This window comes from Typopeltis vanoorti, chromosome 10 (assembly GCF_054136105.1).
Source record: "Typopeltis vanoorti isolate ZY-2024b chromosome 10, IOZ_Tvanoo_1.0, whole genome shotgun sequence".
NCBI classification, from domain to species: domain Eukaryota; kingdom Metazoa; phylum Arthropoda; class Arachnida; order Uropygi; family Thelyphonidae; genus Typopeltis; species Typopeltis vanoorti.
The window spans coordinates 35,731,814-35,758,213 of record NC_143558.1 but is presented as its reverse complement, the minus strand read 5'-3'; the positions used below and the strand labels follow the sequence as shown (position 1 = coordinate 35,758,213).

Genomic DNA, 26,400 nt, shown 5'->3' with positions numbered 1-26,400 from the left:
TCCAGTATCTGTGGGCTTTCTGTAAATTAATAATTTGACACTGTTAGGTTGTTTTTTTATCAAGATATCTAAAAAATGCAGTTGGTTGTTGTTTTCTACTTCCAGAGTGAATTTTATCTTGCTATGTATTGAGTTGATTTTATCCACGAACGATTTTAGGTCTAAGCTGTCTTGCCATATGATGAATATATCATCCACATATCTCCACTATGTAGATGGTCTTGGAGAGATTGCAGAGAGAATTTCTTTTTCAAGTTTTTCCATGAAAAGGTCTGCACAAGTTGTTGATAGTGGGCTTCCCATTGCTAGGCCTTCTAATTGTTGGTATATGGTGTTGTTAACCTTGAAGAAATTAGATTGAAGGCAGTGTCTAAACATCTGTGTGATGTCTAGAGGAAAGAGGTCTTCGATGATGTTTATTACCTCTTCTACTGGAACACTGGTGAAAAGGGATACTACATCTAGGCTGGCTAGCATGTCAGTTGGTGCAATCTTAATGGCTTGGAGTTTATTTACAAAATGTTGACTATTCTTGATATAGGATTCTGCTGATCTTATTTTATTATTTAATAAGTTTGCAAGATGCTTTGCCAAAAGGTAGGTTGGTGATGATCTTCCATCAACTATTGGATGGAAAGGTATATCCTGTTTATGTATTTTAAGTGTCCCATATAGTCTTGGAGTGACAGGATGTGAGGATTTTAGTGTTCTCTTCACTTCTTCTGGCCAATTGTTACAATTTCTGATTAGTTGGTTTGTTTCATTATGATTTTTTATTGTGGGGTCTCTGTCTAGGATTTTATAAGTTGAGGTATCTGATAGTAATACGTTTAACTTATCATAATAATCTTTAGAGTTGAGGATAACTGTAGAATTTCCTTTATCAGCTTTTGTAATAATGATATCTTTATTTTTCTTCAAGTTGAGAATTGCCTTTCTATCATAAGGAGACGTGTTGAGAACAGGTTGTTTGGCTTTGGCTAGGATTATTGTACTTTTGAATCTAATAGTGTCGGCAACGTTTTTTGGTAGTGGATATAGGCCTTTTTCAATTCCACACATAAAATCCATTTTAGGAATGTGTTTGGGCATAATCGCGAAATTAAAACCTTTTTTGAGAATATCAGATTCATTTTTTGTGAGGCTATGATTTGACAAATTGAAAATCACTTTGTCATCCGGGAGGTTGTTTTGTGTCCGATATTTTTTCTTGTAAAGTTCATTGAATTTCCTAATTTGTTTGTCCTTATAAAGTTTGAAAGTTTTTTCATAACTGCGTTGTATCATTTGATCTAATTGATTCCATATGGTGTATTCTACGTTGTTGGAAATTTCATCAAAGAACTTGTGGCAATTAATATCACTTTTATTAAGTTCGTATCCCGTGTGTTGGATCCTTTCTCTAACAAGCGCCAATGAAGTGCGTAGATAAATTTTTTTAGCTGATATAGAGTTGATATGACCTCTGACTATAAGGAACTTAGGAATGATGGAGAATTCCCTGCAACGTTTAGATAAGGAAGTTGTTGTTCCACTTTATAAGGCTTTGACACGTCCACATCTCAATTGCTGTGCTCAGATCTAGTCTCCTGGATTTCTTGGAGATGAGGAAGTGGTGAAGAAGATTCAGCGGCATGCAGCCAAAATGGTAAGTATTTTGTGGACTTCCCTATGAGGATAAATTGAGAGTGTGTAACTTGCAGAAATCTGTTGATAGGAGAAAAAGAGGGATATGATAAAAACATTTAAGCTAGTGAAAGGGTTTTATAGGATTGAAGTAGGGAAAAAGATGAGGTTAGTAAAGATGTGAGGAGTAGATTTTTTGCTTAGAGAGTTGTGAATGAGTGGAATGGGTTGTCAGAGTCAGTTGTAAATTCTTTGTCTGTTAACAGGTTCAAGAAGAGGTATGATAGATTGTGTGGATAGGTTGGGTCTCCTGCAATGAGTCTTTGGATTAGATTAGAATAATAATAACTTCACTAAATTATATTTCTAATGTTTTTCACACATTGATTTTATCGTGTATAGAATGGAAGTTATGAAATTTTAAAACTGCATAAGGACTTTATAATGATCTTTGTGTGTGTGTGTGTGTGTGTGTAGATATACAGGGTGTTCGGGATAAATTTGACATATTTATAATTAATTATATTTTTCCGTAAGTTACATGTATTAACACACACTTCTCTTCATTTAAAAGTTTGGACCCTTCTTCATTCATATACAAGATGTCAGAAAGGATGGATAGCTGGAACCCACCTGAATCATGGAAGAGAATAACTTGTATCATGATGATTCGTGCCCGCCATCAAAATAAGGATATTACGACTGCTGCCCAATGCTCCCTGAATACAGTAAAAACAATCAGGCATGAACTAGAGACTTGCAATGGTGACTACGAGGATGTAGCAAGAAGAAAGATCCCTAGCAGACGATCTGATTGCGTTCGTACAGCAGAATTCCTCGCAAATCTGCAGGAACAGGTGTTGAAGAACCCTGGCATTGGAATTCGGGCTCTGTTCGTGGAGTTGCTAACTGTAGTCAAGCCCTGGATAACAAGGGTAGCCAATGGTAGGCCATATGTATGGCAGCAGGATTCGGCCCCTTGCCACACCTCTGGGAAAAGTCAAAAATGGTTGTCTGAAAATTTCTACGACTTCACCAGTCCAAATGTTTGGCCTCCAAACTCCCCAGACCTTAACCCCATGGATTATTTTGTATGGGGCGCAGTTGAAAAAGACACCAATCGCACTTCCAGTAATACAAAAGCCCAGTTAATGGATAAAATTAAAACAGTTTTTGCGGCCCTTCCCAGGGAGACTGTAGCATCAGCTTGTTCGAGGTTCCGAAGCAGAATTGAAGCTGTGATCGATGCTAATGGTGGTTATTTTGAGTAAATCTTGTTGATAGTATTGTAATTAACTCTGCCTGTAATGTTTTTTTGTCAATTCATTAAATTTAATAGATACAAAGAAGATTTTCTTTTTCCTTACGAAACTGTCAAATTTATCCCGAACACCCTGTATATGCTCCTGATGAAATTCGTAATATAAAGGTCAAAACATCAGATAATTATTTTAAAGTTATTACTCCAATACTGTAGTTGTTTCCATAATTTTGAGATTTTAAATGCATTCTTTAATGGAGTTCTGATAACTATGTTAATTTTGATACTAGTAACACTTAATTCTCTCCCCACACACATACACAGAAGAAAGGACTTTTTTTCTTTTTTTTTTTTCCCAAGTCTTAATTCAACACTCCAATCTCTAGACAAGATTTCTCATAAATAACTTGCCATATAGGAATGCAAGTTAAATCTGTTTTATGTTATTTATTAGAGACCTCTCATCCTGGGATATAGATCAATCTCTATCTCTGGAGCAAAATTTGTGCTGGAAAAGGATGATGAGAATTAGTTGGATAGAAAGAAAGACTAATGAAGAAGTTCAAAACATGGTTCAAGAAAAGCAGTCGACAGCAACAACAAGAGAGGGGGGGGGCCTAACTGGACACCACCTGGGGCATGGAGGACTGCTTAGAAAAGTAATCCAAGGGACCATGAAAGGAAAGAAACCAAGAATTTCCTATAACAATAATAACTAGAGCAAAGAACAATGAAAATTGCTTGTGAAATAAAAAGAAAGGGAAAAAACAGAATGTTATGATGTACTGCTGCCATAACCAATCTTTGGAGTGACGCTCATGAAAAGAGATGCAATATCTCTGATATCCATTACAGACCATATGTAGGAGAGAAATGCCACTCTTCTGTTTTATTTTTAAATCCTAAGAGCCCCTTGACAATGTTCCCGACCATTTTTCAGAAGGATAATAATGAGGTATTCGAGTACTTTTCTTTCCTTTTCCCTAGTTTGGAAATGTTATATTATGTCCTGTTTCAAGGGTTTTTTTAATAACACTTTATATATATATATATATATATATATATATATATATATATTTTTTTTTTTTTTTTTTTTAATTTATATAATTTTGTTTATGAAAATATGGGCAAAAAATAATGGGTGTCAGTTTAATGTGGAGAAATGTAAAGTTCTGCATCTTTTAAAAAATTTGCCAAAAGAAATCTTTTTTTTAAAACTGGGTAACTCCCATCCACAATACATTAATACTATAGGTTTCCACCCTTTTGTAGGTGGGAGTCACCTGTTTGTCATGGTATCAGAAGTAGGCTAAAGTTTTTATTTCATTTCATATAGTTTTATACAGTTATATCATTTTATATAGAGCACGTGGCGGTGAATTTGAGCTGTGCAGAAGAAAGTGATTTTTAATCGGTGAATAGTCCGCTTTTTTCCCCGTTTTTCTACGTTTTTGAGTGCTAAATTGTTTCTCTGAATACGAGTGTACTTCAGTGGTTGTTTTTTGGAAGTTAGTTGCTGTCGCGATACAATATATTTTGGTACCGTCGGAATCGAACGCGTAACGGTGGAAGACAAAACGAAGCTAAGTTACTGTATTTAGTTATATTTCATTTTATTTAATTATATTTAGTACTTAAATGTTCTGATGTTTGTACTTTTTTTCCTCTTATTTATTAATTGAATAATTATTAAAGATTAGGGTATAATTTGACAAAACACGTCACAGATAATAATGGCACCTGTGCAAAGGAAAATGGCGGCCAGTAATGAAGGTTCGCCATCGTTATCAAAGAACAGTAGCATAAAAGAAATGAGTCAGTGTACTAGCTGTGAAATGTACGCTTTGCGGAGTGCGGTCGGAGTGTGGTTAGATGATAATAAAGGATTGAATGTGTGTAGAAAATGTAGGGAGAATGCGGAATTGAAGTGTATTTCGGATCATGAGTGTGATATTTTTGTCAACCTTCAGAATGAAGGAAACAGGGATATGACAGGAAACGGCAAGGTTGTACATGAAAATTGTGAGAGTGTGAATGTAGAAAGTGTGAATGATAGTATAAATGGTTTCTCAGAGAACAAAAAAGATGAGATAGATGCATTGAGTGAGATCGCGTTGTTGAATAGTGCGATAGAAAGAGCAAAACAGCAGCTAGAATGCATGAACAAAAGTAGACTGAATGAACCAACCAATAATAAAAGGTATGACAGGAAAAATAGACGTATGAATGTGAACATGAACAAAATGAAGGATAGAGTGCTGTATGGAGACTCGTTAGTACGAGCTGTGTTAGTAGAGGATTTGACAAAATCGTACCAACCTGGTGCGACCATAAAGGACGTAACTGCGTCTATTAGAGAGCAAAAGGAAAGGGTGAAAGAAATGATTGTTGTGGCAGGTACGAATGATTTGAAAGGAGATAAAATGGAAATGATAGAAGACCTGAATGAATTGTTTGAGGTAGCAAAAGAAAAGAGTGAGAGAGTTAGAATGATTAGTCTTTTGCCACGGTATGACAGTGAAATGTTTAAAAGGAGGGCTATAATTGCAAATGACTTTATGCGTGGGTTATGTATGACGAGTGGTGTGGAATTTGTGGATGTGTGGAGTGAGTTTGATGGGCGAAAGGATCTATATAAGATGGATGGCTTGCATTTGAATGGTTACGGTGTAAGAAGACTTGAGAAAGTGTTGCTGAATGTAGTGGATGTGCAAATTCAGGGAAACTAGATTTGTTAGGGGGGGGGAGTAGAGATACAGTCCTTATGGAGGCAGTTGAATGTAAGAATGAATATAATATGCCAGAGCAAATAAGGACAACAAATCTGAGTGGGATAGTTAATATAAGGCATCAAGGTAGGGTTGGGGCTAATGGGGGTCTTAAATTCATGTACACTAATACTAGGAGTATTAGGAACAAGAAGGAAGAGTTTTTGGCCATGGTTGGCACTTCCAGACCACAGGTTATAGGTATTAGTGAAACATGGCTGACTGTAGATGATATAACTAGTGGGATTGAATGTGATGGGTATAGTTCAGGAATGACAGAGAGAATAAAATGGGGGGAGGAGTATTGTTGATGATAGCTGATGAGCTCCAGCCAAGGAGAATAGAAGTTGAATTGCAGGATAGAGAAAAGAGCACATTTGAGGCCATTTGGTGTGAGATTGTGGCTAGCAGAACTAAATATACAATTGGGTGCTGCTATAGACCAGGTGATGGAAAAGATGGTGGTGACAGTATGCACAAGCAAATAGAAGAAATGGGTGGAAGGAGGGTGATTATTATGGGAGATTTCAACTATGGTCGCATTGATTGGAGTGAGGAGAGGACACACGGGAGGAAGGAACTGGATTTTATGCGGTTATTAAGGGATAACTATCTGCGACAGCATGTAATGGAAAATACTAGGGGTCAGAGAGTGCTTGACCTAGTAATTACATCTGAGGATTTGGCTGTAACAAATATGACCACATTGCCACCAATCGGTGAGAGTGATCATAGGGTCTTAACTTGGGAGGTGGCTAAAGGTGTAGAATTTTCAATTAAGACAGGGTACATGTGGAATTATCGGGCTGGAAAGTATGACAAACTTAGGAGTTTGATTGGTTCAGTGCCATGGCATGTACAACCACAAGGACTAGAAGTTGATAGTGCATGGGAGGTAGTTAAGAAGTGCTTGCATGAAGCAATGGCTGATTGTATACCTAGAGTCCGATTAATAAATCAAGTAGGGGTTAAATGGATGAATAACACCATTAAGCTTGAGTTGCAAAAAAAGAAACTACTATGGAGGGAATTTAAGGAGAAGGGTGATCCTCAGGCACATGAACGGTATAAAGCGCAGGCCAGAAGGGTGACAAGTGTGGTAAGAAAAGCAAAAAAGGATTACGAAAGAACATTGGCCATGCAGGCTAAAGAGAATCCTAAACAGTTTTTTAGATATGTAGCAAGTAAAAGGAAAAATGTACATGGCAGATTGATTTTAAAGAATGCCGATGGTAGGGAGGTAACTGAATCAGTTGAGATAGTTGAGTTACTGAGTGAGCACTTTGCAAAAGTATATCATCCAGGTGGTGACATTGCAGAAACGAATAAACCAGTAGATTATACGGGAATTGTGGTTAATGAAGTGGAGGTGAGTAGTCTATTGCATAACCTCAATGTCAATACATCTGTGGGATTGGATGGTATACCAGCTCGTGTTGTACGAGAAGCAGCTAAAGAATTGTCAGTACCCTTGACCATTTTGTTTAATTTGAGTCTCGGGTCTGGGTTAGTCCCGAGCGGGTGGAAAGAGGGGAAAATAGTTCCACTGCATAAAGGTGGTTCCAAGACTGCTGTAGTAAATTACCGACCGATTAGCATATCAGGAATCATTGTCAAGGTCTTAGAGAAAATAGTCAAGAGGAAAATACAAGATTGGATAGAAGAAAATGGGATACTGTATCGGGGACAGCATGGTTTTGTGAAGGGTAGGTCATGCCTCAGTAACTTGCTCACGTATTATAACACAGTGACGGCTGAACTGGATAAGGGTAATGGGTTTACGGTGATTCTACTGGACCTTGCCAAGGCCTTTGACAGGATTCCACATGGAATTCTAATCAGTAAATTGCAGCATATGGGAATGGACATAGGGTTGGTGAGATGGATAGGAGGGTGGTTGACGGAGAGATATCAGAGAGTGGTTTACTCGGGAGTAGAGTCCACAAGACGGCCTGTGACTAGTGGTGTGCCACAAGGATCTGTTCTTGGACCACTGCTGTTTAATTTGTTCATAAATGATATAGGAAATGATCTGAGAGGAACAGTTCATTTGTTTGCGGATGATGCGAAGTTGGGTAGGGCAATAGTGAATGCAGATGACGTCAAAATTTTGCAGGATGATTTGGATAGATTGGAGGTCTGGGCTAAGGAGAATGGATGTCAGTTTAATGTGGCAAAATGTAAGGTTATGCATTTTGGGGTGAAAAGATTGGCGGCAGTTTACTGCATTGGTGGAACCGTGCTCCAGGAAATTGATGAGGCACGAGATTTAGGAGTGTTGGTAGATAAGGAATTGAAATTTAGGGGAAACATTGCAAAAGTGACCAAAACAGCTCATCAAATCACTTGGTTGCTGAAGAATACGATGACAAGCAGAGACAAGCAGGTTATTGTTCCTCTGTATCGAGCCTTGATAAGACCCCATCTAGACTACTGTGCTCAGATTTGGTCACCTAGGTTTCTTCTTGATGGGGAGGAGGTGGAGAGGATCCAGAGGCAAGTGACCAAGATGATAGCAGGTCTGTGGAATGAACCGTATGAGAACAGGTTGAGGATTTGTGGGTTGCAAAAATTGGTTGATAGGCGGAGGAGGGGAGATATGATTGAGACATTCAAATTACTGAAGGGTTTCTATAAAATTAATTCAGAAGATATTTTTGAGAACAGGGCTGGTTGTGGGAGGACTAGGGGACATCCATGGAAACTGGGCAAAAGTGTGGTTAGTAAAGGTGTTAGAGCTGGGTTCTTTACTTTTAGAGTAGTGAATGAGTTGAATGCGCTCCCTGAGTCTGTGACAGTGAATGAGTTTAAGGCGGGGTATGATAGATACTGTATGAATGTCAAATAGTTGTGATGAATATGATTTGGGGCCTCCCTCGATGAGTCCAATGACTCCCTGGAGTTGCCCGTAATAATAGTAATAATAATAATAATAATATATTTATAAAATTAAATAAGAGCAGCTAAGAATATTCAGTAAAAGCTTACATTGTAACTGAATGAGTGTCGCTTCCACTTCTGAACTGTTGAAAAGACCCAAATAACTTTGGAAGAAGACGTAGTGATATAAGAACAGACCTAATATTTCAAAAAAATAAATAAATAAATCTATCAATATAAATATATTAATTTCTTTAACATGTAATCTTCTTATAATGTAAAAATGGGTTTCAAATGTTATTCAAACATTAAAAATAAATACAAGCAAGCTTTCAAGTATACCAGAATACAGATAATCCTAATCACTTTTCCAATATACTTTACTCTTTCTTCAACAATCTTCTATATTAGTTCTCCACTTAATAATCATCTTAACTTTATGCATTTCTTCTCCTATGGAGTAACTTGCATATAAACATTCTCTGTAATATGCTATTCATCAATGTATAGTATCAAATTGATTTTTTTTTTCTTCCTTTACATCATTTAATCATTTTAATTCAGAATTGGGATGTGCATAATTCAGAAAACTTGGTCAAAAGATTAATCTCAAATGATGACTCAATTAATGCTCTTGCAGTAATCTACATAATTAAATCAAAATGTAAATATTATAGAGGAAATTTCACATTAATTTTTCCAGAAAAAAACTGTTGATACATAGTGACTATCAAGTTGACACCATAAAGACAGCTTATAGTAGATCTTAAGAGAAATATATGAAAAATGATGAAAACATAACAAAGATCAATGCAAATTATTTAGAATGTCAGATTTATGCTTTCTACTAAAACTCTAGGCTGTTCTGCCTAGAGTTTTATTAATAAATAAATAAATCTGCAAAACAGCAGATAAATCTTACAGAAAGGTGATTAATGTCTACTTTAAATGTGTGGACAGACTTATGTGTTCGTCGTACATGTTGTTTATTTTTAACGGTATATATTAGAACACAGAAAAATAAGTAAATATATTTTATTAACTTATTGCTGATATTTCGCTGGTGTTATAACCAGCATCTTCAGAGCACAAAAACACAGTTTGTCACAATACACGAGACTATAACAACATGGTGTAATCAACGGACCAGTTAAACAAAATTGTAGCAGCAACACAAAAACTAGAGTCCTGATTTTGATGCCCTCTATCGGGGGGGGGGGGGGGGGGGGGGGGGGATTAAAAAACAATTGCAGCTATTGCATAAGACTAGAGTCCTAAACAGAGGGAAAAAAAAAAAACAGTACTAGTTTTTTCTTAAGATGACTGTCTCCCAGATTTTAGGTAAATTTATACAGCCATATTTGTTGAGATTTGGAGTGTGTTTCAGGGCTTCTCACAAGTCGGAGAGATTGTTCTTCTAAAAACAATCTCTCCGACTTGTAAGAGCTTCTGTGCAGTACTTTTGTGTTCTTCCAGTTGATCCTGTGTGCAGGGGTATCCAGAGTATGGTCTGCTAGGCCTGACTTGCCATAGTGACAATGTCGGATGTATCTTTTGTGTTCATTGATGCAGATGTTCACAGTTCTTCCTGTTTGACTGTAGTAAGCTTGATTACATGAGCAGGGTACTTTGTAGGCTCCTGGATGTGATAAAGGGGGAATGCTATCCTTTAATGTATGGAATTGTGACTGTTTTGTTGTAGTTCTCTGTGGTGGATAGTGGGAGGGGTTTCTTAGGAGCATTTAGTATTTTGTTTATCTTGTGGGAATTACAGCCATTGGCCAAGAAAATGTGGCATAGGTGAGCCAGTTCAGCAGCAAGAGTATTGTCATTAGAACAGATTGCTCTCACTCTGTGGGTTAGCATTTTTAAAATGCCATATTGTTGAGAAGGGTGATGGTATGATTGTTTGTGTAAATATCTCCCTGTATGTGTGGGTTTTCTAAAAACTGAAAATGATAAGGAACCATCTGGAAGATGTGTGATAAGTGTATCCAGCAGGAAGGGCAGACAGTTAATAGCTTCCAGTTCCATTGTAAAGTGGATTTTTGGATGTTGGCTATTTAAATGTGCTAAGAATGTTTTCAATGTCTCTGGGCCATGTAGCCAAATAGCAAGCACATCGTCAATATAGTGTAGCCAAAGTGTTGGTTTGAGAGTGGCTGTATTGATTGCTAGTTTTTCCAGGTGTTCTATGTAAAAGTTGGCTGGGGGGGGGCATGCCTATCCCATCTATTTGTTTGTATATTTTCCCTTTCCATGTGAAATATCCTGCATGTATTGTGAATTTGAATAGTTCAAATATATCGCGAGGGGGGGGGGTGTAACTTCAGTCAGTAGATTGAGGGTTTCTATTAGTGGTACATTTGTGAATAGTGAGGTGATATCAAAGCTTACCACTAAGTCTGAGCTATTTAGGTGGGCTGAATTTTTGACAAAGGAGGGAGAATTGTTTGTGAGAGTGGCTAGAAGCTTAGCTAAATGTCTAGCCAGTTTGTATGTGGGACTATTTATACTGTCCACAATTGGGCATAAGGGTGTACCTTGTTTGTGAATTTTTGGTGCTCCATAAATCCTAGGTGTTTTAACATGGAAGGGCTTGAGTTTGTTTACTGTATCTTTGGGCCAGGAAGTGACTTTTTTTCAATAATTTACATGCCTTATTTTTTTGTGTGTTGATGGGATTGCGATCTATAATTTTGTATGTTGACTGATCTTGTAACAGTGTGTGCATTTTGTTTTCATATTCTGTTGTGTCCATCACCACGGTTGCATTCCCTTTGCTTTTTTACAGCAATGATTTCCTTATGCGGGATATTATTTTTGGGAGGCTTAGACTTCATTAGGGTGTTGGCCACATCTAAATGTATGTTGCTGGCTATTGTTGGAGGCAGGTCGTATATTCCCCGTTCGATGGATGACATTATTTCAGCTTTTGGAACTTGTTTGGGAGTCACGGCATAATTGTGCCCTCAACTTAAAGCACTAGTGGCTTCTTTGCTTAAGGTGAGCGAAGATAAATTCACGACGATGAGGTCTCGTTGTAATTGCGGTCGTTGTATAGTGCTGCGTTCTTGAAGATTTTCAAACTTATTTTGGTGTTGGTTTTTGACTATGTTGAATTCTTTTTTTTAACCGTTGCATCGGTGATGTTATCTAGGATCTCCCATAGTTCCATATTCAGAATATTATATAGTGATTCACGTAGTGCGTTGATGGTTGAATTTGATTTTGCTAATTCCTGATGAGTGGCGTTGATCTATTCACGTAACAGCGCTACACTTGCTCGTTTATAAATGTGTTGGGCTTTGGCCGAGTAGAACTTGTTTTTGATTTTAACACAGTTCAGTATTAAATTGGTGTCTCAGCACATCTTTAAGAAGGCTAACCTGTTCAGTTGCCGTGCCAATTTTAACTTCCACTTACCATATCGCCATGTCTTACGTAGGATATCTTCTCCGTGAAGAATCCTTAAACGTGTGGACAGACTTGTGTGTTCGTCGTACATGTTGTTTATTTTTTAACATGATAGCTTCAAATTTTTTTTTTTTTTTCCCAGATAGAGGGCACCAAAATCAGGACTCTAGTCTTTGTGTTGCTGCTACAATTTTGTTTAACTAGTCCGTTGATTACACTATGTTGTTATAGTCTCGCATATTGTGACAAACTGTGTTTTTGTGCTCTGAAGATGCTGGTTATAACACCAGCGAAATATCAGTAATAAATTAATAAATTAATTATTTACTTATTTTTCTGTGTTCTAATATATACCATTAAAAAATAAACAACAACATGTCTACTTTACTTATATGTCCAAAAACCACTTCCAAAATTTTACTTGACAGATAATAAGATAACATCTCCAATTTAGGGGCAGCTTGGAGTGGATCAATTCATCTGACTTCTCATTCTACATCCTTTGATAAGTGTTCAAATGGTTGAAATCAGAAAAATAAGCAAGTCAATGAAGCAGAAAGAAGTCACTTAAATGTTCCAGGTATCATACACCTTCATAATGAGAACTCTGTAGCAAAATAGTATATTATCTGGATGAAAGTATCTATTGCAGGAAGTGCAACATTTCAACATAATGTGCTAACAAAAATGCAACGACGTCACGTACAATTTGAATTTGGTTTAAGCTCTATTTTTGAACTAGTATGCTTGATATTTTCAACATACTATATGTCCAGAACTACATGCATAATCATGATTCCATTTATTTTTAAATATTTACTTTACCCCCATTCCTACCATGCTTCTAATTTAAACCGCTTTCCTTGATGACAAAAAAATATCATTACGCAAACTACTATGACTCAGAGTGGCCTAACACAATATAAGCCACTCCAACACCTTTTTAATTTCAAAAATTAAACAAAAATTGTATGGATCATTCTGAATATAAACAGTAATCTCCTGACTATCCAGCAGACTGGGAAAATCGATTGACTGATCTGTAGTGAGAGGATTGCTAAAAGAAAAAAACACTGTGTCTTTGTTTTCTAATTATGAAAAGCTTCAATTCTAGTATAGTGATAAATGTTATTTCATATCAGCTTCATAATTTTCAAAAAAAAAATAATCTTACAGAGAAAAATTAAGAAAGTGAAGCAATATGTAAAAGTAGTTAAACAAAAGTCATGGAAAGATTGGTATGAATGCAAAAAATATATATCAGAAAGATAACAAATTCTGGAAGCTAATGAAAAAGCTCAGAAGTGGAGGAGAGTACTGTAAAAGGAATCAAAGATGATAAAGGTGGCATAAACTGAACATAAAGAGATTAAAGATAAAAGTCATCATAAATATAAAACATGGAGAGGGCAGATGATACTGATCACAATCAACTGAAATGCTCAAATATGTAGGTAGAAAGATTTTACAATGCTGCACTGCATAATTCAGAAGGCTTGATCACAAGATTGGATTCCAGGTAGACCACGTACATAAACAGGTTTAAAGCATTTACTATATCTGGAAGGGCCTCATTGCTTAATCACAACATCTTGATACTCAATTCCCACATTGCTATTTAGCATGCCACAGTTTTCAATATTATACTGCTAGATAATCTCTATTTCCCAAAGAATACTGCTAACAAAAGTATAATAACTCAATTTATAGCATTGCAATATTTATTATCACTTCTTACAAGTAGTTCTTTTCTATGAGATAGATTTGACATATCATGGAAAGTGATTTTTGAACAAAATCCCTTTATGTTTTAAATAATTTTATTTGAAAAGTAAACACAGAAATAATACAAATACTAAACATTTAAAGGAATAGTATTAATAGAAACATTATTTTATGAAAAGTAAAGCAGGCTAAAAGACTGTAATGGCACATACATCCCCAGGAGCAGGGTTCTAGAAATCCACTTGCCACACAAGTTATCAGAGACAAGCTCTGATAACACAGTAGATTGCGCAATTAGAATTAAAGTCATAATTCATTTTAGCAACAATATTTTACAAAATGAATTACATGACTTTAATTCTTTAAAGAGACAAAGACAAGTGAATTTAATTACAACACTAAATTAAATTCCATGACAGAATATTGTGCTATGATAAATGGGGGGTATGCTTTCACGAGCATTATGTATATTGAATATTCATTAAGGCCTCACTTTGTTCATTTCTGGTTCTTTACAAAAGTGACAAGTTGCAGGATCATCTAACAGTAAGTCTTTTGCAGCAACCCATATTGTGGTTGGCAGATATGCATGATGTACCTTGAAGAAAACAATTTGAAGAATGCACTTACTGGAAGTCAGAATACATTGTTTAAAATTGGGACTTTTCTCTCTCTCTCTACACCCCCCCCCCCCCCCAAGTACTAAAGTTTAGGGAAAATGGATCTAGAAAGCTTTGCATATACTGTTCATGATTTAGTGTGTGATAACCTCTCTATGCTATAATGTTCTGCTACAAACCAGTATCCCTCAGCTATTTCAATGAACATTCTAGGCAGTTTTTGTTAAATCTCTGGGAGAAAGAGCTGATGACTTTGTCAGGAAGGCATTTAGACAGGGATACAAAGGCAAATTGGTTTCAAATTTACGTTTGGTAACGGCATTTTCAATACATTCCAATGTTTCATTAAAGGCAGAAGTAGTTGTATAGTAAAACATATTTTGACAGCAGTTGAAAAATTAAAGCATGATTATCAAACTCATTCCTCTCACATAAGTTGAAGAAGAGGGATACATTGACCATGATAGGAAAAATTTCAGAAAAGATGTCTACAATATGAATGGTGCCCCTTAGGTGTGACATCTTTGTGCTCTGCACACAACCTGAACAGCAGTATGTGGTTGCCCTTATTCCAACTGCATTCCATTTCATTGTATTCTGCTTTGTTAACTGCTACGCAAAGCAGAACTGACTGTTTTAGTTTATATAACTTGTATATAATAATTCTGAATCAACACATTCTGTCGTTATATTTAAAAAAAAAGGAGTAAAAAGCAAACTTCTTTACCTGGCCCACACACACGAAGGGACGAAAGACCCATAGCACACCAGTACCATGTGTGGGCAAGAGGAAAGGAGGAATCTGTTCACATTTGGCTTGAACAGCAAGGGTTGTAATTTTTGGGGAAGGCAGAGTGGGAAAGATTGTTCTAAAGGACAGAAGTAGATGGAATAAAAGAGGAGGCAGTGAAATTGGTTTGGTGAATTTCAAGATGAACTCTAAAAGGGGTGTTAGTTAGCAGTGGCTCTTGTTTTAATGATTTTGGGGGAGATTGGAGGAATAATAGTGGCCAATTCAACAAAGCACTGTCCATGAAAGTATCTGTAGAAGAGACACAAGGCAGAAACTGAACATCTATGAGAGAGGAATTGAAGTGGGTATGTGAGAGAGGGATCATTAATTACCCAGATTGCCCTCTTCTGGATAGAATCATGCAATCTTAGAGATAATTTTGGGGCACCACCTCAAATATGGGAGCAATATTCCATGGCTGGGTGGATTTTGGCTTTGTATAGAGTTAGCAGCTGTGAAGTAGTGTCTTGTGCGAAAAAGTACACAAGTTTTTTGGTGGCTGCAGAAGCTATAGTTGAAATATGGTTGTGATAGGAAAAATCTGAGGTGCAGGTCAGACCAAGAATTTAAATAAGTAATTGATCATAACATTACTTGTCTTTGTATATTTTATATATAATGCATTGTATATAATTTTGTATTTGTATAATTTTACAATTGTATATAACATAGCTTTGAATATAATACATTTCTTTGTATGTTTTGCATGTGTAAGTGTGCATGCATGCATGCACGCACACACACAAGTCCAAGAGACAACCCAGCACTGCTATGATTTTTTTAAAAGAAGGTGCCAAGGGAACCAAGGGAACATCAACAGAATTGTGTATACACTAAGTGTACATGCAGATAAACATGTTTTAAGTGACAATTATGAAAAATGTAACACAAAATGCAATGCAAAGTATAATGAACAATGGAAAGCTAACAACTTTTTACCCATTATATGCTATTGTAAAAATTTGATACAGCACATAATTTGTTGCTCATAATAATCCTTTAACTGTATTTACTTTTATCACTACCATGCTATATAACAAACTTTATCGAAATCAGAAAATAATCAGAATAACTAAATAATCACAATATTAAGGTTTAAGTGTAATCTTGAATTCCATGTAATTTTTAGAAAATCTTCTGCTAACAATGAAGTAACAAGTGGATGTGCAAAGTTATGGTACTGAAAGCTCACAATTCTAAAAAGGTGTAAAATTAAACATTATAAACATGTAAAGTTATTAGCCTCTATTATACAAGTAGCTTAGTCATGAATATACTTCACGTGCAAACTGCTTCCTTAAACTTGGATAAAGGATAAATCAAGAATATAATTTCTTGGCATCTTTAATTTAAACATTATAAAGTTCAAAATTTGATTACAGAAAATTCTGCTATCCTAAAAAAGATCTGCATACCTGTTATTAGCTAAATTGTCTAAACATCCTTCTATGAATTTCATTCGTATCATCTTATCAGTTGAAAAGCATACTAAATTACAAAGAACTTTTTCAGCTTCTACTGCCAACCCTTCACCAAGCTGTACCTATTAAATACATTTCTACATTAGCACACAAAAGATTTATCTGTATATTAACTGTTGAAAAGCAAATCAATTAAAATCTTGTTAATCTTATCAATCCTCAAATAAAAATGGAACATGAAAGAGGTTATGAGATGGTTTATGTAACAACATTTTTAGAGCAGAAACAATATGAATTCTCTTTAACAAACTCATGAGTAGGGTCTCAGATCAACAAAGTAATTCTTAAAACTTTAAGTATCACTGTTAAAGAGGCTAACAATTACAAGCAGGCATTTCATTTTAGTTTTGGTAGATAGTGTGCTATGCAAATATATAAGCAAAATGTTCATAACAGAGTTGAACTGAAAATTGAATATGCCACTTTCATTTTGTATGCGAAATTTTCTCACCGACTTGAAGGTATGATTTGATGATCATACCTTCAAATCATACTTATAATTTACTGATTATGTACCCTCAATATAGTCCATGTGGTTAGCCTACTGGCTACGTGCTTCGCAACCATATGCCTGGGGAAGGAGTGTCCTAAATTCGATTCCCGTCGACGACGTGAGGAGCTTAAGGATCTTACTCAGCCATAGCAAAGTTAGCTGGTCTTGGATATGGACAGCATGGTTTTTTCCACCAGTTTATCTGGGGTTTTTTCATTTTGCAAGCAGGCAAACCAGCCCTGTGAACACACAGGATACAGCCATAGGATATAGTATGGCAAGGAGGACAATGGGGAAACCACCTTGCTCATAGTCATTTCCCTAGATGGTGGCATATATATATATATATATAGCTGTCCCTAAACAGCTGAAAGGCTATAACCACAACAACCCTCAATATAAAAACCAGCATTTCTCAGCCGACACATCGAATGGGCATCGACTGGAACACAAATCTGCACAAAAACATTCAGAACCGAGGCTCACAACATGAGTTTCCATGGGAAGAGCGCAATATGCAAGCCCTATATTACCCAAACCAACATGTAGTTCATCTTCAGTGGTGCAAAGAGCATCTAGAGCGGAATGTGGAAGCTTGGAAAGCTGTGTTATAGAGCGACGAAACACGCCACATCATCTACGAAACAGATGGTTGGGTGTGGCCCAGTGAATGTCTCTTACACAGTGTGTGTAACCCCAACTATGAAATTCAAAGGTGGCATTATAGGCCTGTTTTTCCAGATCTGGCTTTGGATCTCTATTTATGGTGCCACAAACACTGAACTCTGAAACGTATCTGAACATTTTGGATGATGCAATTCCTCATTCTTTGTGATGTTTCTATGGAACTAGCCATTGTCTCTTTTGGCAAGATAATGCACCACATCATAAGGCTGGTGCTGCTGCAATTGCATAGTTTGTCGACGTGAACATCACCACACCTAACTGGCCTCCACAGAGACCTGATCTCAACCCTATTGAACATCTGTGGGATGCACTGTAGCTTGGGAGAGGTCAAGGAACATCTTCCCCACAACAGTCCACAACATTTTACAGAACATCTTGTGGAAAGTATGCCCTGTAGGATTGCTGCAGTCACTGCAGCAAAAGGAGCTCCTACATCTTATTAAGTGGGTGCCATGGCTGTTTGTTCCTCATACTATGAGGGAGATCCAGAAAGTAAGTTCTGGTGGGATGTCAGAGAAACAAAAATACCATATATGTTGGTGTATAAGACGCCTCTTAAATACTACAAAAAAACCCTCGAAATCATGGGTCATCTTATATGGCATGTATAAAAAAGAAAGCTTAATTTCTTGGATGAACATTTAGGTAGTTACAATACATCATTATATAAGAAAATAGGCAGTGTTTATAAACAAATCAGATTAATTTTTTGTTACATAAATTTAATTAAAATATTACAACAGATGTAAGTCTTAAAAACAAATAATAATTATTAACCTCAATTTTCATGTTAATTTTCATCATCTGTTGAAAATAGTTCTTCAGATTCATTTCAATGAATCTGAAGAACTATTTTGATCTAAATGATCTAAGAACTAAATAATCGTCATATGAATCCCAGTTCGAATCTGGTGAATTGATTTCGTTTTCATCGTCATCAGTGTCCCACAACAAATCATCTTCCGTACTATCCATAAGATTAGAGATGCCACACTTTTTAAATGATTTTATTACAGTCTCTACTTTTACTTTATTCCATACTTTGATCCCTTATTTGTGAAAATGTACATATCAAGTGATGCAGCACATATAGATCCACTGTTTGTAAATGATTTTTTTTCACCAGTCAACATCCAATTATTCCACTCTTCTCACATGTCATCTTTAAATTTAAATTGTTTGTTCAAGCAGACGTCTAGTGGCTGCAATATAGAAGTTAAACCATTTGGTATAACAGCAATTATTTTTTTCTAGAAGACTTTTAGTATTCTCAGTTAAATGACTACGAAACATATCCCATACTAATACACCATGTTTCTTCGTTATACCGCTTAGTCAAGTGTTCCACACCCATTTTCATTCATCCATCTTTTTTGTGAAAATGTACAAAAACACTTGAAGGAAATTTTATCTTAGGTTTAGTTTATGTTTGAAGAGGATCATTGGTTTTAACTTGGTTCCATCAGCCAAACAAGACAACACAACCGTTTTTTCATTACCTGTACTTCGAACTAGCAATATTCTTACTACCTTTAGACTCCACTGTTTTATTGCTTATCATATCAAAGCTCATAGGAGTTTCATCCATATTTCCAATATTTGACAATAGAAATTTATGTTCTTATCTCAACTGAATAATAAATTTATGGAAACTGGTAAGTTTGTGGCCAAGATCTGCTGGCAGTTTTTGAGCAATTTTATTATTTTTTTTTTTGTCGTATTACCAGATTTTGTCTCTTCATAAAACGATTACACTTTCATGAAGTAGCTTGAAATTCTATACTTTCATCCGGATTCAATCTTGACTATTTTAGTACATATGCTCTAATCATATTTCTTGTAACAAGAAATTTGATTAGAGCATATCACATTGCAGAATGGGATTCTGCAATGTGATTTTCCAGTTGCGGCCATCAGGTAATCCCCGTTCTCATAGCACATTTTTTCTTTGGCAAATTTTTAAAAATATCTTCTTTCTTCTTCCATTCTCTTACCATCTTCTAGGTTATGTCAAACTTTCTTGCAGCAGCACAGTTATTAGATTACTTTGCCATTTCAATTACCCTTATTTTAAATTGAGCTTCAAACTTTCTTTGTTTTGTTGCCGGTTCCATGATTTTAATGATAACAATTTTAATAATCCTAAAATTTTAAAGAAAAGCAAAATTAATAATTAATATAAAATTGGGGCTAATCACTTTTAATTAGGGTAATTTGCATAAATACTAAATCTATGCTATGCAAAAAAAATAACAGATATAACAATAATACCTAAAGTTGCATTAATACAAGAAAGAAGAAGCTTAAAACCTAAAAATAGCCTAAAATTTAGGCCTCGTCTTATACGCCAGTCATCCTATGAACTGACATATATGGTATACTTACAAAACAAACTTTACTGAAATTAAAGTAGACATCTTTGACTACTTTTCTACATAATTTCTGCCATCGTTCATGCACTTATCATAACAGGGCACCAAGAGTTGTATACCTTCGTCGTAGAAGGTTGCTGCCTATGATGCAACTATATATGGACTGCTTCTTTGACTTCATCATCGTCTTGAAACCACCAGCCACCAAGGAACGATTTCAGATGTCTGAACAGGTGAAAGTCGCTTGGCGCAAGGTCAGGACTATATGGAGGGTGATGGAATTTTTCCGAGCCAAAGGTGGCAAGAAGTAGTTGTGTTACACCAGCCGTGTGTGGGTGGGTGTTATCATGAATCAAAACGCGCCCTGGTAAGCATGCCACATTGTTTATTCTGGATCGCATGACGCAGTTTCTTAAGGGTTTCAAATCATCAATCACTAAAGATGGTCGCCTGTTCTGTTCATCATTGTGCACAGCTGTCCTTCCTTCATTAAAAAGTCTTGCTCATCTTCGCACTACTGAATCACTCATTGTGTGTTATTCATAAACCTTAATAATTTGCCGAGGAATTTCAGCTGTTTTAACGTTCCTTGCATTCAAGAAACGGATAACTGACCTAATTTCACACGCGGTGAGTGATTCGATTTTCTTGGACATTATAAACACACACCAAGAAGAAATCCTGTGCAATTAGGATGAAACATATTGTCAACTCAGCACACATGAGTACCATTGCGATCACAGCGCTGCAGTGAAAATTTTTAAAAACAGAACTTACTTTCTGGATGTCCCTTGTACATTGTCTGTTGACTTCTTTCAAAATAATGTGCATGTGTCTGTCTGAACTGTCAAACACCCTAACATAAAATTCACCTATGAATTAGTATTTAATTGTTTGCTCCCATTTCTGGACCTTTGACTAAATAAGGAATTGGAAAAATTAAAAGTGTCTATATTTTGAAAGCCTACACATACTGATAGATATCTACATGCCTCTCCCCATCATTATATACCTCAAAAATTGGGTATTATTTCCACACTTGGAGCACAAGGAGGAACTAACCAAAGAACTTCAACTAAAAAAACACTTTCATTCAAAATAGCTGTAATGACTACATCATTTCCAGACTATCAACCAACATGAGACTAGAAATTTCTAATAAAGAAGAAAAACAGAAAATTCATAATGCTTCCACATATTAGCTCTATTTCCATAAAACTGGCAAAAATACTTAAGGAATATAAAATCAAAGTAATATTTACCCTATTCTCATCTTGATAAAGGGGGTACCCCATTTATCAAGATTAGATCACTACTCCGATCCACAAAAGCTCGACATAGCCCACTTCAATATCTGGATGTTGTGATTGCCATTCATCTTACTATGGACAGACAGAAAAATCAATTGAACAGCATATTGAAGAACATGTTTAAGATTCTGAATACCACAGGAGTGAAGACTCATCTTTTTCATCACATATGCTATCTTCGGCTGACACAAAATGCTTCACAAATGAGACATCAAGTGGTATGTAATAAATCGGAACTATTACATTGTTGCTTTGATAAAACAGTGAGAAGTCTTTGGAAATGGAATTAGATCCTAAAAAAAGCATCTAAACCTAAGTACCAACTTGTCTGAATACATCCTAGCCTTCATTAGCCAAACGTGCACATGAATGTAAACACGCATAATGTTCTTAACAATGCAGCATACAATTAGAGAGATTTTAAAATAATGTTGGTCTCTTGTTAGTCCTTGCTGTTATTAGTTTATTACTTTGGATGTTTATACCTGAAGAAATCCTGTGCAATTAGGATGAAACATATTGTCAATTAAAATAAATGTTATCATATTCTTCCAGTATTCTGTCTTATAAACTCTTAATCACATACTCATAAACAAGCAAAGTCAACTTATATACATATATTACACCCCCACAAGAAAAGTGACACAAGTCAAAATATTAAATTGTTCAGAAGAGAAGAAAGAAACTTGTGTATTTTAAGATTAATTATTTATGGCATTATTAAACATAAGTTAACGTACTTTGCAAGTTCTCTAGAAGTAATGTAGATATTAATTTTGTTATGGTGTTACGTTACACACCTAACAATTATCCCTATTTTGATTGGTGTCATTTTTACCATTTTCAATCTATTCATTTTTTGATTTATGACAATTTCAAAGGTAATAGAATAAATTATTGTTTTCATTTTATTACACTTTATTTCAACATTTATATTACAATATTAATAGAAAATGTATAGTTATTAAACCTTATGCTCATTAAACTTATTATAAACTCTTCAGAGTTGTATATAAAAAATAGCTATGCATAATAACTTAAAAAAGAAAAAAAAACTAAATAAACTGGAACAAAGAAACTTAAGAAAACAGTGATTTGAAAACATCAGTATAACTTTGTGAAATGTGTTTTGAGTGAATAAATTCTAAACAGTCAGCTTTTTTTTCCATCTATGGATAATTCCATCATTTGTCTCAAGTGCTTCTAGTTGGAAATCTGAAGGAGCTAACTCATTTACCTGGTATGGAGAACTTTTTTTCACTGCATTATAGTGGCATACTGTTGTAGAATAAAATGGACCACTTTTGAGGGATTTCTTTATCTCTTTCTTGATGACTAAATGTGCAGCATCAACCTCATACTGAGTTTGGCCACACATTAACAATTTGTGATCTAGTGGTTTTATCTTCTTACAGCAAAAAAGAATACTGCAATAATATAATGATTTTTGTTTTGTCCACAGCATCTGAGTACAACAAAAATTCCAAGTTGTCATCATAAATGAAAGTAGTTCCCCCCTGCCCTTTCAAATCTTTCAATACACATGAGCCTATTTCGTTTACACTGCAGTGGCCTTCACCTTTATGCCAGAAGAAACAACCTACATTTTCATTGCCAATTTTGCAATTTGTAAAGTAACGATTTATCTTAGATTTGTAGTAAAAATATCGAAAAATTGCCCTTAGGGCAAGGCAACACACAGCTTGAAGACTGAACAATGCCAAAACAAAATTCTTATCAACAAGTTTTTTATCTAGTTCTTTAGCTTTACAACTCAACTTTTCCTCCTGATGTTTTTCATACTTTTTTTTTAAGTCTTCATCATACTCAAGTGCATTTTTATAAGCTTCACACAGGTTGCATAAATCTTTTTTAGGGAGAAAAAAATGAAATATTAAATTCCTCATTGAAAATATGTGAGTACATCATGAGATTCACACATAGTTCTTTTCAGCCTGTACTTGCTGATAATCTCTATGTAAGTCGGCCAGACTTCCATCTACATATTCTCTAGAAGTATTAGCAGATAGGTAGTGGCTCTCCATATGAGGAATAGAGTTAATGTATTGCCGTACTGATTCCATAATGTTTTAGATGCTTACCACTTCTCTCTGATTGAACAAAACCACCTTTTTTCCTGCAAAATAGTTCTAATAGGTCTATCCTTAATTCCTAGTGTGTTTTTGAAAAATAATTTGCAAACTCTCACTTTTTTTCCCTTCTAACAGAAAGTAGAATAAATAATTCAATTTTCTTTGTTTTTCTGTGAGTATGTATCTGTACTTCGGTTGTCTTCTTCCTTTTTTCTTCTTTTACCTTGCAATTCATTTAACTGCAACTGTACACAAGGATAAGGTGGTTAGCCCTATGCCTCCCAGTGTATCCTATGTCTGTAGAAGTGTTGAGTTCTCAAGGCCAGTTTGCCTGCTTGCGGGATGAAAAAAACTCCGCTGCCCATGCCCAAGACCAGCAATTTGGCTATGTCTGAGAAAGATCCTAAGCTCCTGAACGTTAGCGATGGGAATCGAACCCAGGACACTCCCTTCCCAGGCATATGGTTGTGAAGCACATAGCCACTTGGCTAACCATGCAGTTGCATGGTTCCATATTCCCAGCAATAAATGTGAATTGTCATTCTAAGTCACCAAACTTCCAATAATTATCAAAAATGTTTCTTCTCTGATCACTGGAAAATTTGTTGTAACAAAGTATGCATTTGTTTGTACATAAGAGCACATTTCTCTTACTTGAATTACTTTTCCAGATTTTGACACAGATACATATTCTTTTCCCAAATTTCTGAGTCACTTTGCTATCTCTTTTTTTTCCTTTTTGCAACTCTAATCTTTTTCTTTTCTTGGCCCTTACTGCAGATCAGCTATCTTCACTGTTTCTAATTTCAGTTTCATCATCCATTGATTGTTTTCCTCCACTATATCAAATATATTCGCAGGTACATTTTAATTAAATCCACTAATTTCAGCTAGCATAGATAGGTCAAGGCACCAGATTGATTACATCCTGGCTCTCCAGCAATGGAAGACAAGCATCTCTGATGTGCATACTTGTCCTGGAGAAGATTGTGACTAATGGAGAAGATTGTGACTAATTCCTAGTGGATTCACAGAAGAAACATCAACTTAGTTGGATGATTTTTTGGAGACCAATGAGGAAATCTCACCATAAATGCTTTAGGAAGGAGTCAATATGATAATACAGGATACAGCGAAGACGTATCTTGGCCCAATAAGAAAACCAAGAGACCCATGGATATCAGATTCAACATGGGAACTAATCAAAAGAAGGCAGTTGGAAAAACAAAGAGACACAGGGACTGAAGAATATAAGAGATTACATAGAGAAGTCAGAGGAGTCATTAAGCAGGACAAGGAAAAGTTCTATACTAACAAATGTGAAGAAATAGAGTTCCATATGAGAAGGCACAATTATAAAAGGATGTTTTATTTAGTTTGCAACTTAAATCACAAGTTTAAGCATAAATTGAATGTCATCAAAGACAGGAATGGATCATTACTAACAGAAGAGTCGGAAATCAAAAACAGATGGAAAGAATACTGTGAGGAACTGTACAGCAGAATGGATAAAGAAAATGTGGAGTCCTCCCACCAAGAAAATTTTGATTTGGAACCTACTCCACTTAGGCATGAAGTTGAAAGAGCAGTTAAGCAGCTTAACAGCAATAAGGCACCAGGTGCAGATGAAATCCCAGCAGAGTTAATTAAAGCCACAGGGGATGGAGGGATAAGAGTGTTTCATAGAATGATCACAAGGATATGGGAGACAGGATCTGGCCTAGAGACTGGAAGAAGTCAGTTTTCATACCACTACATAAGAAAGGGGTTATGAAGGCATGCAAGAATTATAGAACATTAGTTTGATATCTCATGCAAGCAAAATTTTATTAAAGATCATGCTAAATAGGATTGAGGCCAAAGTTGAGACAGAAATACCAGCGGAACAAGCAGGTTTTCGGAAAGGTAGGGGCAACAGAGATCAGATCCTTTGCCTTAGACAGATCATAGAAAAATATAAAGAATTCAGACTCCCTCTGGTAATGTGTTTCTTAGACTACTCTAAAGCTTTTGACTGTGTTGAGCATGTGAAACTGTGGGAAGTAATGAAAAGAATGGGTTTTCCTCAACACACTATCAGGTTGATAGCCAACTTGTATAAGGAGCAAGAAGCCACAGTAAGAACAGGTGTTGGATTGACTGACTGTCTTCAAGTTGGAAAAGGAGTTAGGCAAGGATGTTTACTTTCTCCTCACTTGTTTAGTATATATGCAGAGGACATCATGCGTGAAGCAGTGGATGAACTTAGGACAGGAATTAGGATAGGAGGTAGGTTGATCAGTAATCTGAGGTATACTGATGATACAGTACTCCTTTGTAATGACATGGAAGAACTAGGACTAATTCTTGACAAAGTTAACAAGATCAGTAATAACAGAGGACTTCAACTCAATTCTAGCAAGACAAAGATCATGGTTCTCAAAGGAAAAACAAACAGAGAAGCTCTTGAGAAACAAGTGTACCTTAATGGAGAAAGAATCGAGGAAGTCAGAAAGTTTAAGTACCTGGGATCCATTATTAATGTGAAGAATTGTTGTTCAGAAGATGTCAGAAAAAGGTTAGGAATGGCTAAAACAACAGTCAGAGACCTGTCTAAAATCTAGAAGGATGGATCTATCTCCATGGGAACAAAGCTGAGGATTTTAGTTGTTTTTCCAACAGCGACTTATGGATGTGAGACTTGCAACCTAAAGAAGTCAGATAAGAAACTGATATCTGCTTTTTAGATGTGGTGTTACAGAAGGCTGTTGAAGATATCATATACTGAAAGGCGTGCAAATGAATGGGTGTTAGAAAAGATTAGTAGAAGCTCCTTAAGAATATTGACAGAAGAAAGTTAAAATATTTTGGACACATAGAAAGGATGAAAGGAGG

The 26,400-nt window shown here is 35.8% G+C and overlaps 1 protein-coding gene across 1 annotated transcript in view; it reads right to left on the bottom strand.

Annotated features, from left to right (window-relative positions):
* puf (ubiquitinyl hydrolase 1 puf) overlaps positions 1–26,400 on the bottom strand; it is a 1,013,305-nt gene that overhangs the window by 787,623 nt on the left and 199,282 nt on the right. The window contains exons 13-14 of the mRNA XM_090399560.1: positions 16,506–16,633; positions 8,644–8,733 (exon numbers count right to left, since the gene is read on the bottom strand). Of these exons, the coding sequence (XP_090255686.1) occupies positions 8,644–8,733; positions 16,506–16,633 (218 nt within the window). The remainder of the gene's footprint in view (positions 1–8,643; positions 8,734–16,505; positions 16,634–26,400) is intronic.